This window comes from Semicossyphus pulcher, unplaced genomic scaffold, assembly GCF_022749685.1.
Source record: "Semicossyphus pulcher isolate SPU_LCO1_2020_fin unplaced genomic scaffold, fSemPul1.0.p SCAF_15, whole genome shotgun sequence".
NCBI classification, from domain to species: Eukaryota; Metazoa; Chordata; class Actinopteri; order Labriformes; family Labridae; genus Semicossyphus; species Semicossyphus pulcher.
The window spans coordinates 9,628,376-9,641,301 of NW_027211659.1; the positions used below are offsets into that span (position 1 = coordinate 9,628,376).

The 12,926-nt window shown below is 44.4% G+C and overlaps 1 protein-coding gene across 1 annotated transcript in view; it reads left to right on the forward strand.

Annotated features, from left to right (window-relative positions):
* Nucleotides 1-12,926, forward strand: part of col4a1 (collagen, type IV, alpha 1) — a 40,661-nt gene that overhangs the window by 6,921 nt on the left and 20,814 nt on the right. The window contains exon 2 of the mRNA XM_069662740.1: nt 12,071-12,124. Within this exon, the coding sequence (XP_069518841.1) occupies nt 12,071-12,124 (54 nt within the window). The remainder of the gene's footprint in view (nt 1-12,070; nt 12,125-12,926) is intronic.

The window sequence follows — 12,926 nt, forward strand, 5'->3', positions numbered from 1 at the left end:
CATTGTGTCACCCTGTGTGACAGTGATGGAAGTGCTGCTTTTTATAAATAACTTCAATCCCAGATGCTTCCATGTAAGAGTACGAGAGGCCTCGCTTTACATTTTAGTTTATATTTACTGGGATTTAACGTTGGACAGTTGGGTGGAAAGACATGTTTTCAGAGGCTACAGCTCCGGCCAGACTGAAATTAATTCTGATGACTCTATGACCTACAAAAGCAAACCAGACCACCAGCAACAAGACTGATGATTTCTTTATAGTTATTTTTAATGCCGGAAACCGCTGGCGGGGTGTCGGTGTCAGACGAAGCAGTTAACTGCACGCTACCTTTGTTTACATTTTCCAGGGCGAAAACTTAAAGTGAGTGATACATACGACTGTTAAAGAAAGCAGGATAAGAATTGTCGTTAAAGACCACCTCGCAAAGAGAGAAGAGGTGCAGGCTTTGTCCACAGGGGGCGCCAAAGTCAACACAAACCCAAAGTTCCTCACAGCAGCTTTAAATCCAAATTCGTGTTCATTGCTAATTAACGAATGTGAGCATGTTGGCGCCAGCTAAACTAACAGGATGAACATGCTAAACCTAATACCAGCGGAACATAGGTATATTAGCATTCTTACTTCAGGCAAAAAAGCATGCCAGTGTTAGCATTTAGCTAACAAGTACAGCTTCAAAGAGCATCTAGCAATTTCAAATTGAATACATTTTGTCTTTACTGTCGTTTGTACGGCAGCTTCCCTTACCAAGTACATACTTCGCCATTACATTGCGCCTGAACTTTGACCCTCTTGCTCATATATCCTTCGCAGTTTGTAGCACAACAAGTGTCTATATTGTTTCCTTTGGAGATTCAAAACACTTGAAAATGGGACAGGATGTAGTCGGACATCCTGTTTTTTTCATACTGCATTTGACATACATGTAAGGAGACATACTTAAACTCTCTTCTGGCTAACTAACTAGTATGAAAGAATTGAGTATTGGAATGCAGCCGTCAACGCAGAGCAGGGGGAAGTGAGTGTGAGAACGTACCAGCTTGGATGTATTTTGTTGGTACAAAAGTCACAGAGGTCACTCCTTGTCCTCACGTGCTGACGTTATTCCCAGATACCAGAGCGCTCTTGAGGGAGACGCGAGGCTGACCCAACCCCTTCTTGTCTTTGTGAGCATAAAAGGCAAGGAAGAGGCCTTCCTCCTTACAGAAAGAATGGCTTCCTAAACCCCACATCCTGTGGCACAGTGCTGCACATTCACAGAGGAGCCCCGGGCAGAGCTGAAGAACCCAGAGCCCCGCAGCCGCTGAACTGAACTGGCCCTTTTTCAGAGAAAACAAACGTCTTAACAAAGTCATTGTTGAGTCTCCCCTTTCCTTCTCTCTCTCGGTTTCAACCACCACTGAACATTTTCTCACTCTCACCGCCTTAAATATCAGATTTAAGAGCAGAAAGAGGTGCAAACACTTCCCTATACTATAGGCAGATCTTATTTATAGGGCAAAGGCTCTCCAGACATAATCAGACAAGTAGAGCACAGGCCGATGATGTTTATGTGGGATGTAGAAGAATGTTTCTTGTTGTTCTTTTGACCGATTCGAACAATGATGGCCCAGATCATTGATGTGTGGGCGCAGGAACAGAACCCTTTACACAAACCAAACGGCCTATTTCTCCCACGGGTTGAGACAACACAACTGGAGTAAGAAAATCGGCTAATTTCTGGTAGCTCAGACTTGCGTTGTCTACCAGATAGACGCAGCATCACTTGCAATTAAGTATCTAATAGTCTCCTCCACAAAAAGCCAGATGGAGGGCAAGACCACAATCAGCTGTTTCTGGGTGGAGTGCTTGAGAGTGCGAGTGTTTGTGCCGTAGTTAAAGCCGGAAAGTCCCCTCTAAGGCCCAAAGATAAGCAGGAGTCTTCCCTAATTTGTTAACAAGGTAACATTTCATTCACATGCACATCCTTTCAGACGCTGCGGACGAGTCATCAAGATGACCCTTACATTGAAAGCTCTGTTCGAAAAGTCTAAATCCCCTCTAATGGTCTGGCCGGAGGTTAAAGGTCAACAGGATGAGCATGTGAGGGTCATGTGACTGATTGCGGGGTCAGGGACCTTCGTAATCAAAGGCAGGGATGTTGTGTAGGATCTTTAAGACGCGGAAATGTGCTGAGGGATTTGTCTAAATGCTGGTGAGTGAAATACAACGACTGAAGTTGTTGTGATGAGTTATAATTAACCTGCATTATTAAACAAGCGGACTTTTGCAGAGTGGTTTGGCTTCTTGTTTTCTTAACATGCACAGTGAGTGATCAGCAGTTTTCTGGACGCCATCCCATTAGCACTTCAAGATCAGCCAACCCCAGCGTCTTCACATTACCATACACACACATACAGTACGAGCACACACACGCAGCAAGGCCTGAGAAATTGTCTAAATCAATTTTCCCATTTGCAGAGTTAATTTTGCACGTGAGAATGGGACTGTACAGTGTTTCATGTTCCGTGTCCGCTGACATGTTCTGTCCCGGGGGCATGAGCTTGGTTTGCTCGCCATGTTTGAGTTCTGCTCATACTGCACGGTGTTGATACGTGAGTGATATACTTGATGTTTCTCTTGCCAGAGATGCAGTTTTCTTAACTCCGAGACCCCACCACTTTAAGCTCTTCCGCTCTCCTGGCTCAGAATTTGATGACAGGCCACGTTAACCTGGTCACGCTTGGTCATGCATGAGCAGAGTGGCAGAGCGGGTTTACAAACCCTGCTCACGAGGCCTACTTTTGCGTTTGTGTTTACGTATGCACGTTCCAATGTGTGTCATTCGGGGTAAGCAGTTGCTCAATCATTTCATGTGTTTTCTTTTAATTTTACTTTTTCCCAGGACTCGAAGATTTGATCTCAGAAGCTTGAATTCATTTTCAGTTTTGTGTTACATCCAGTGCATGTGTTTGTTTCTGCACACATGCTAACATGACTTGGCACATCTGTGCGTGTGTGTGTGTGTGTGTGTGTGTGTGAACAGCTCTCTGCAGACGCATCTGTTTTCACTTACAGAAGCCTTGAATTATTTCTGTGGTTTTGATGAAAACCTGCTGCCTGCAGCCAGAACAGGACATGTTTTACATCAGGTTGGTCTCCGTAAATATGCGCTGCAGGACTCTTTAAATAAAGGAAACAGAAAACACAGCTCTGTTTTATTGCAGAATGTACATATAATTTGTCTCGTGGTATACTGTAGGACTCTTAGCTTGGCCTCTCGAGTTTTGACACAGCTGTGTGTAACGCCAAGTGAGACAACTATTATCTCTGTTAGACCTTCTGATCTTTGTTGTAGGACTATAGTTTGACACTTTGGGAAATCCACTTTTTTAGCATCCTTTCACAGGGTTAGAAAAGAAGACCTGTATTGCTCTAATGTATGTGCACTAGACTTAGCAAGCTTAGCTTAGCACAGAGCTAGCCTGGCTCGGTCCCCGCAAGGCCACAACATATCATTTTTATGCATCAAAATACTGTACAATGTGCGGGGCGCTGGTTATGCTTGGTGGTTTAAATTGCATGTCCGATGTGCGGGGGCTGCTGACCTCAATGCAGTGGCGCTGGGTTCGGCTCCCGCCCTCGGCACTCCCGCGTGTCGTCCCCACTCTCTCTTCCTAGGTTTCCGACACTGTCCACTGTCCTCCCCTTTTTTCCGCCAAAAAAAAAATATTATTACAGACTAGCTGTTTCAAACAGGTTCCAGTCGGTTTGTTAAGCTAAGCTAACCGTATAATTTCATATTTAGACTCTAGAGATGAGAGTGGACTCAACTTTCTCATCTAACCTCTTCACAAGAGAGCAAATAAGTGTCTTGTCCAATATGTTGACCTATTCCAGGTACCAAATGTCATCTAACTTCATGTGAATTCAGGGAAGGGTATCACACATATTCTTAGATATAAATATCCGAAGCAAATTAATCCGAAACAAAGCCCGTCCTTACTTACGTTTTGATTTAACGCTCAATTTCTCCTCTAAATAAATCAAATGTTATACGCTGAAAACAAGATAATATGAAATGTGTTCTGAGAATTCGGCTCACAGAAGAAGCTGACATTAACAAACGGTTTGGCTTAACTTGATATCCATCTTGGCATTTCCAAATGCTGTTTCACATCACACCATCCCAGTTTGAGCACGTGCGGCTCACCCTCGCACAGACGCACATTCGCCCTGTTTACAGAGCAAGTTGCACCAGGATCCTTGCCTTCCAAGTATGGCAGTCTGACAGAAGATTCCCCTCCTCCACTTCTATTCTCTCATCCCAGCCTCACAGTACCAGAGAAGGATAGGAATGTCTGAGCAGCATAGTTCAACTCGGCACCAAATCTATCCATCCTCCTCCACTCATCTTTTATTATTTTGGTTTCTCTGCTGTTTCCTTGTGTGTAGCTCAGGAGGATTGTTGGAACTGCATAGCTGCGGTCAGAGGCACCTGTGATCTTACTGACCGTGAAGAGAAACCACAAATAATCACCCAAAACCACAAAAAAGCTGGAGCGAGCCAACAGGGAAAAGACACTTATCTCATGGTTTTAATGACGTCAGAATCAGCTGGGCTTTAGCAGCAGCGCTACTAGCTTAGACACACACATGTTCATTCTGCTACATTTATTACACAGTGCTGTATTTCCTGCAGTCGAATGTGCTCCATAACTGTCCCATTTAGTGTTGCCTAATGAGCCCTGCTGCCAAAAGAGATCCGTCTGACATTTATGGAGTAAAACTATCCTGATTGTCTCCATATGGAAGCCATGATCTGCGGTTAAACGGCATGAGCACGTCGTAACGCAGTGACGTACGCAGGTTAAACATCTTGGACCAACTATGCCAAAAGTTAGGGCACACAGGAGCTTGTGAAACTCGCTTAAGCTCACTGAAAGAAAAAAAAAAAGTTGTTGTTGTTTCGCTAAGTCCACAAGAGAACCCAGATGTTTATGTGAAAGTTCATGGATACGTTCAATTTAACAGCGTTGCCCAATATTTACTGGTGGGACACCAAGACGAAGAGTAATTGCATCAGCCAGTTTATAATCCACCCAAAACAGCCAAACGCCCAAAAGCACAGAACATAATGTAAACACCAAACATAGTGATGCAAGTCTTCGGCTAACTTGTGGATCTCTCCTCACACTGGGAAGCTGTTATTGTTCGAGACGCCATGTGGTGGTTAAGAGACATTTTCCTGCTTGACACCAAAACAAGTGAGTCACAGGGTGACTGACCAAACCTCAGATTTATTTGTCTTTGGGGCTGTGATGGTACCAACCCATGTGGGAAATCTATGCTGCAACACAACACTATGGTGCCCTTTGGAGACCTCGGACACTCTGTCACTCAGTGATTGGCGATATGGATACATGGCTGGATACTAGGGATGCACGATATCCGATATGCCGATATTTTACAACTCATTTAGCCGATTACCGAAACCGATATTTTTTTCCCCCACACCTAATTGCAGAGATCATCAACTCTCTTCTGTATTGGAATTAGCGTACAGTATAATGGTGATACTCTTATCACATTTGTTACAACGGTCGGGGTGACGGGTCTTGAGATGGTTAATCTAGTTTGTAGTGTTGAAAGACTTTGCCTTGGCTCCTCCTCGCATCACCGAAGCTGAGCAGTCACTGCAAATAGCAGTTTTGCGATCTATTTGGGACACTTTGAAAAACTTCCACACCACTGACATTTTGGCTTCTAACTCTCTCATGCTGCAGGTAGAGTCACGTGACGTCATCACGCTGCGGCGCGCAGGTCTTCTTCGCGCCGGGGACATTGCGCCGAGGTCGGGCATTTAATCAAGTATGCAGCAGCCCATTATTTTATCGGTTAATTATATCGGCGGATATTGGCGTGTTGGCCGATACCGATAACGTACCGATAATATTGTGCATCCCTACTGGATACACTGGTGATGGCATGAGCCCTGAATTCTTGAATGTTAACACTAAGCTGATACATATTTTTTAACCAACTGGAGAGAGAACTCCACAACAAACATCACATTTGAGATGCTATGGCCCCCCTTATTGGATGGCCATCTTCACTAGGTAGTCACTAACTTTGTCTGCTGTCTGGCAGAGCTTTTAATACCACATACCACATTATTTGGGCTTCACATCAGACTGTTAAGCTGCTTGAATACTTTTTCTTGTTGGACAGTCAAATAGCTTTGGAGAGCCTCGTCCGCCCTACCTTGTTGACATCAAAGTAGTCCGATTCTTGACCAGCCGTTTCTGTAAGTCGAAACTTTAACGAGCACTTCAGGTTTGAACTTCTTTCTCGAGGAGCGAGCGTAAAACTACAAATTACTTCCAGGGGAGGTAAAAATGTTCACCCGTACTTGAACGATTTTGCATCTCCCCCTCTCTGTTACGCTCAACTTTCCACTGCTTCTTTGAGTTGGCCGTTCCAAACCTCTATAAACACCTTTGTCATACAAACTTGTTGAGTTCCAGCACAACCCAACTGTGTTCTGCACAACAGCTGCTGGTGGAACTAAAAGTCCTTTAGGCCTGAAATGGACACTTTTATTTAACATCCCTAGAATAACATTTTTTATATTCCAAGTAAACTGGAATTGTTCAAACATCGTTGTTGCATGCGAGGAGAGGAGCACCCAAAAAAAGCCAAGAATCCGAAACTGAACAACAGAGAGATTGTTCTGGCTTCCTCCTCCATATCAGTGTGGAAGGAAGGCTCCTCTGTGGAGATAAACTCAGAGGGAACTCTGCTGTCAAATCATTTTCACTGGCGACACAGATTTTCACATTACTAGGTCAGGAAAACGTGTGTTTTGTTTTCTGAAAACAAAAACAACAGTCCTCGACAGCTTTTGTTTCCTGATAAGAGCAGCTCTGTGCACGACTCTGGTGACAGATTTCAGCTTCATGTCTTTACATTGATTCATGTGAGCAAAGGGGCTGCTTGCCAGAGTCTTACGTTTTTGTCTTGTTGTCGTGTTCGTTCTTGTCTGTATGTCTCCTTAATAAGAGCGTACATATGTAAAGAAGAGACAGGATGTGAAATGATAAATTTCTCCCACGCAGTTTCTCCCCAGGTTCCCTGCGGGGGGGTAGTAAAACATTTCAGCAGAAGTCGGGGGTTATGGCAGGAATGTGCTGGAATGTGATGTCGTTTACAGGAAAGTCTGTCGATGACATCAACCAGATGTTTGTGGGATCTTTACTTTGCTTCAACACGGTGGGACCCACACAGTGACGGCTGTTGTGCATGTGCAAGGTGAACCAATATGGTGACGGGAACTTTTCTGCCACCAAGTGGTTCATGTCGGTACTGCTTTGGTGCTATTCATGAAAGCTGTGTAAAGCAGCAGGCAACAAATGATGGTGTATTGTATTTTTCCATGAACAATAAAAACTATTTAAACAATCATTTAAGTAGACTCACTCTCCAAGTTTCGAGGTTGGCTGCAATACAGAAGAAGTGGGTTAAGAAGAGGCAGTGAGTCACGACACCACAGAAAGCTGAATGACTTTTCATGCTCGGATGTAATACCAACATGGAAGACTTTATAGGGCTCAGAAAAAAGGGACATTCGGACATCTATGGTTCCACAACAACAATGCAAATCTATCCATGTAGGAAGATTGTGCGCTATAAAGATATTGACCTTTTGGTGAGATCAATGGCTACCCCAGCCTGGCTGCACTTTCCTCAGCAAGGTGTGTCCTATACACTCACTCTTTGGTTCACATTAAGACTGTCTGTGTCAAAGTGGAGATCTTATCCTCAGAGTCAACATGACTCATCACTTCCTGCGCTCGTCTCAGCGCTGGACTTGTGTTTCTAGTGATGTCAGACATATCGAGCAAGTGTTGTTGAAACACCAGGGGCCTTCTGGGATGAGGCCTGGACTGATGTAACCTCTAACACCGAGCTCTAAAGTACTACATTATGAAGGCCTGTGAACTCACCACTGTGTGTGCGCCTTCCTCATCCTCCTCGTCTCTTGGTATTTTATGCTTCTATCTTAAATTCCGTCAAAACAAACTTTCTGTCCCGTGTCTCCCTGCGAGCTCCAGCAGCAGTAAACAATCACACACACACACTGTCATACACACACAATTATGATAAGTCACTGTTTTGTGCAGCAACCGGTAAACCGAAACACTCCGCCAGCTCACGCCATTTTTCACAGTCTGCCATCCAGACACACTTGAGCCCTGCAGAGGTTTACTGGATCTGATACAGTCTCTCCAGAGCTCAGTGACTCACAGCTACTGTATATGCACACAGTGGATGTCAACACTCGGGCTTCTGTTCGGTGTGTTTGCTCTGCGGAGGATCAGGCTGCTTGGGCAGAGTGACATCATCTTTATCTCCTCATTTTCTCACCATCTCGCACACGTGCAGACATACAGGGAACAGGGCTGGTAGTGTGTGCCACAAAATACTAATATTACAATACATGTAAAGATATATTAATTTAATAGAAAATATTACAGGTCTTAAAGATATAATCTCGAAGAATTTCATTTAAATAAATCTTAATTCACTCTCTATCACCGAATGAGGTAACACAATGGTGATTGAGCCTATGGCCCACTGATGAAAGCCTTTGCATTTGCAGGATATAGTGTTCTTATGGACGGGGTGTCGGAGGCGAATTTCGCAGTAAAAATCACAAGCGGCGCCCAGTTAGTGACGCGTTTTCCATCAGCCAGCAGTGGTTGGTCTGCCAGAGAGGGTAGGCGGAGCTAAGCGGCTGCTTTCACGGTCTCTGCAAGTGTTGCGAGTAAACAATAATCTACTATGGCTGAACAAACAAAGAAAAGATCAATGACTACAGATACAACTTAAAATAAGTGAAAATCCAAAGAAAAAGAAACAAATTGGACGCTCAGATGAAGGCAAACAGTCTAAAAAGGAAAGCGACCGTCAGTGAGGAAAATCAAGAGTTACAGCCGGAGCCAACCGTGGACGTCACACGTGCAACACTGTCTGGACATTTGAGAAGTGTGCTCCCGCAAATACCGTTTATCGCCACAGGTGTCGCCAAAGAGAACGAAACTGACATCTTTGAGATTATAGCTTTAAAAAGCAAGGTTCTTCTCTTTTAGGACACAGACAAGCCATAGATTAAAAAAAGAAGGAATATTTATGTTAATACAGCTGTGCTTTTTTAGCATGGGTTTGTGTGTGGACTGATAAGGCCGTTATCCACCTTCACCTCCATAATGTAGGCCTGTAGAAATTGTATTTATGTTAGAAAAGCTGTCTTGTATTATAACTAGATAATCAGAGCCCTCATCACCTATAAGATAAAGTCCTCTTAAAATCCCCCTTTTCTGCCCAGATACCATTTCAGACATCCACTCTGAGGCTACATGCCTCATTAGCAAGATGCTCTTTTTGTGCAGATGTCAGTCTGGTCTTTGTGTCTTATCGTCCATCTGGTGTTTGGGTTCACGTCGGTGCGTAACGGCCGCAGAAGGAAAACAAACATTAGAATCAAAGAGTCGCTGCTTTGATCTTACCTGCAGATTCCTGCGCTGTGTTTGGAGGAGCAGCAGCAGACATCACAGGGCGCACATACAACCTCATCATCCCGCGTGTCTTTCTGGAGGTTCACCTGGTCGTGCCCTCTAAACATGCAGGAATGTCTGCTCGGTTTAATTGACCCTCAAAGCAGGATGGAGAAAACTGCAGACGAGGAAAAAAATATCTTAGACGGGAAGCAACAGGTGAATGAGGGAGCACAGTTTTTAACCACAAGCAGCTGTGATTTACTTGAGTGCTGCTGACAGTATTCAAGTGTTCCCTCGTTGCATTAGGGCGCTTTAACTCTCTTGGCGAATTGTCAAAGAAAAAATCATGTTAATCCAGCACCAGGAGCCCTTATTGCTGCGAGCCGGTGCCTTTTCATAATAAAACACACATGTGCTTTATTCTGAAAGTCAATATCCCCTTTCCTCTGTTTGTCTTGTGACACTAATCTGATCCGAAGCAGGTGTTCCTGAAGTTAACCTGTGGCATAACAGGAAGTAATCCTGTAAAATAAAATACTTAAGGATCCAGGAGCGGAGAGGTGAGAATGAGTGACGTAGAGGTGTTAAGGAGAGCGAGGGTGGGAAATGACGCACTCTAGCAGGCCATACACTGCAAATAGAGGAGAATAAGTGCACTTGGGCAGGGCTAAGGTCCTGAGAGGGACGTCTGTTCTCTGTGGGTTCCCATGCTTTCAGCGCCACATATTGAATCAGTTATAAGGTATGGTGGTGTGTCAGAAGAAAGACAGCATAATGAGCTATAGAAAATGTCGAATTAAGAATGACTTATGTATGAGATGTCAGCGAGGACGGATCACGATGAACAGCCATGGAGATTGTTGTGTGCGAGAGAACGAGAAACAGACAGAGAGAAACATTCGTGGGCAGTGTATCTGTTCACTCTCTGAACGGGCCCGTCCAAAGCTCTGACAGCCTTTTGGCCGGACGCCCCGCACGTGAGTCTGGAAACAGCTGGATGATGGAGGGAAAAGGACAGGAGAGGAGCAATGGGAGACAGAGCCAAGGCAGTGCAGGCCAGTTCCCAGGCTCCGGCCTCTGGAGACCCCAGAGGAGAGGAAGCAGGGGCGGGGGAGGAGGGGGGACTGAGAGGGCTGAGAACAGCTGCATTGATGTTCTTCTGCCTGCATGTAGTTAAGAAGAAACCATTAAGTGATTCTTCATGTGGTTTAAAAGAATACAGTCTTTATTTCAACACCACCTTCATTAAAATTAAAGGATGTTTTTGCAACATTTTTCAGTCAGTGTTGATGGTAATTGTTTGGATGTTCTCCCCATACATGTGTGGGTTCCCTCCGAGTACTCCAGTTTCCTCCCACAGTCCAAAGACATGCTCATTAGGTTCGTTGGTGTTGGCGTGAATCATTGTCTGCCTTTATGTGTCAGCCCTGTGATTGATTGGTGATCAGTCCAGAGTGTATCCCGTCTCCTGCCAAATGATCTAGAATTGGCTCCGGTGCCCCGCGACCCTGAACAGGATAAGTGGTATAGAAAATGGATGGATGCGTACTGACCACACAGGCTGAGATCTCCCACTCGTACCAGGATGCATTGCATGCAATCAGCCACAGCCCTGGACTTGCACTGCTGCATTTCTTCAGCTAGATAATATATAAGACTGATTCAGTCAGTCAAAACACTGTAAAGTATGTTACCCTCTGCACATACTTCAGGGTGCGATTTCCATGTGTTTGTTGCCTCGTTTCATTGCGAGAGACACCGAAAATATCAGAAAGAAATTGCAGATTTTTATCCGAAAACAGCAAAGAATTAGCATTCAAGTCTTTACTTAGCTAGAGGAAGCTTTTAGTTAAGTTTAGTTTTAGTTTTTTTTCAACTGGCAGCTTAACTCTTGTGGTTCATGTTAGCGGCTATCTGGTGAACATAGTGGAGCATTTAGCTGTTGAAAAGCATGTTTCCCTCAGAAGTTGGTAGAGACCAAAACCAGAGCTACAAGAAAGCGATGTGAGTGCTCAACAAGTACGTCGTAAAAACGTTATTACGATGATATATACTTGTGTTGACAGCCGTCTCTGCTGCCCCCAAGTGGCCAAAAGAAATCTGATGACGTACGCTTAAGATGGCAATAAGTGCAAAACGTGTTGAACCCTCGATTCATCCTTTGACTCTGATCTGTTTTCAAATCAAACGCACTATTGTTGACCTAAAAAGGCTCGCCTGTGCGATAGATCAGCAGGCGTGCATGAAAACTCAGCAGAGGTCTATCCGACCCTCACTGCGATGATTTACAGTGTCGGTGGGATATCTGTGAGCCATCTGGCAGAGGCACGACACAAACATGCTGTAAAAGAATGAAGAGGTTGTAGCACATTTTACACGTGTGATGGATGACATCACATGAGCCTATGCAGGTGTCTGTTGTACTGCCCAGCTAATAAACACTGTCTTTTTTTCCAACATGTATCTGTTATTTTTAAATGCTATATCCTCCAGGTGATGGGTTATTAATTGTTGTGTTTGTCTTCTTCCTCAGGGTTGTGGGGCCTCATGTGGAAACTGCGACTGCAGTGGTGTGAAAGGAGCAAAGGTGAGATTTCCATTTGCACTCATTTCACTTGTCTTCACTTATGTGACAGTAGGCTTTCTTATAAGTGTGCAGTCATTTGCGGGTTCACGGCGGGCCACAGCAGGAGGAACAGTACCTTCTATGTTCTGTATGACGGGGTCAGCTCGGTGGGACGGACTGCATTTGGTCCTGGGTGGAAAACGCAGTGGATGAGGCTCAGTCACGGAGCAGAGAGCAGGACGGGAACAAAGATCAGTTTGAATTAGAGCATGTCCGCACACACAGCTGGGCTGAAGGCCTTGTTCCCATCAGCCGGGGGGGGGGGGGGCTCTGAGATACAGATGCACAAGTGGTGGAGACACTAGCCATGAGCTGGCTCTGAGCCTTGGAGCTGTCAGCACTTTAGCATGAGTGTTAATCACTGAAACATGAAGCGTTGGAATTACCTGACCTGGGCAACAACATTCAAAGTAGAGTCCATTCATTCTTGAGCCTGATACATCTCAATCAATCAGAAAGAGGTATATATTTTCTGCAACTATCTCTTAAAGATAAATCCTTCCTTACTGTATAAACTGCATTTTATTTTAGACAAGATTTTTTGACCCCAAAACAAAAAAGGTACATTTTTAGCCTTAAAGTGAGGGGATTTCAACATACTTGTGTAAGGATTAAGGGAAGAGACTTTCCGATTAAAATAACAACAATAAAGACAAATAAAATCACTTGTCTGGTTGAACTGGTCACATCAGAAGAAATCTGAAACCAGTAACAAGCAATAACAAATAGACTTCTTTTGTCTGTGTTGCCAATAGCTGAGAAA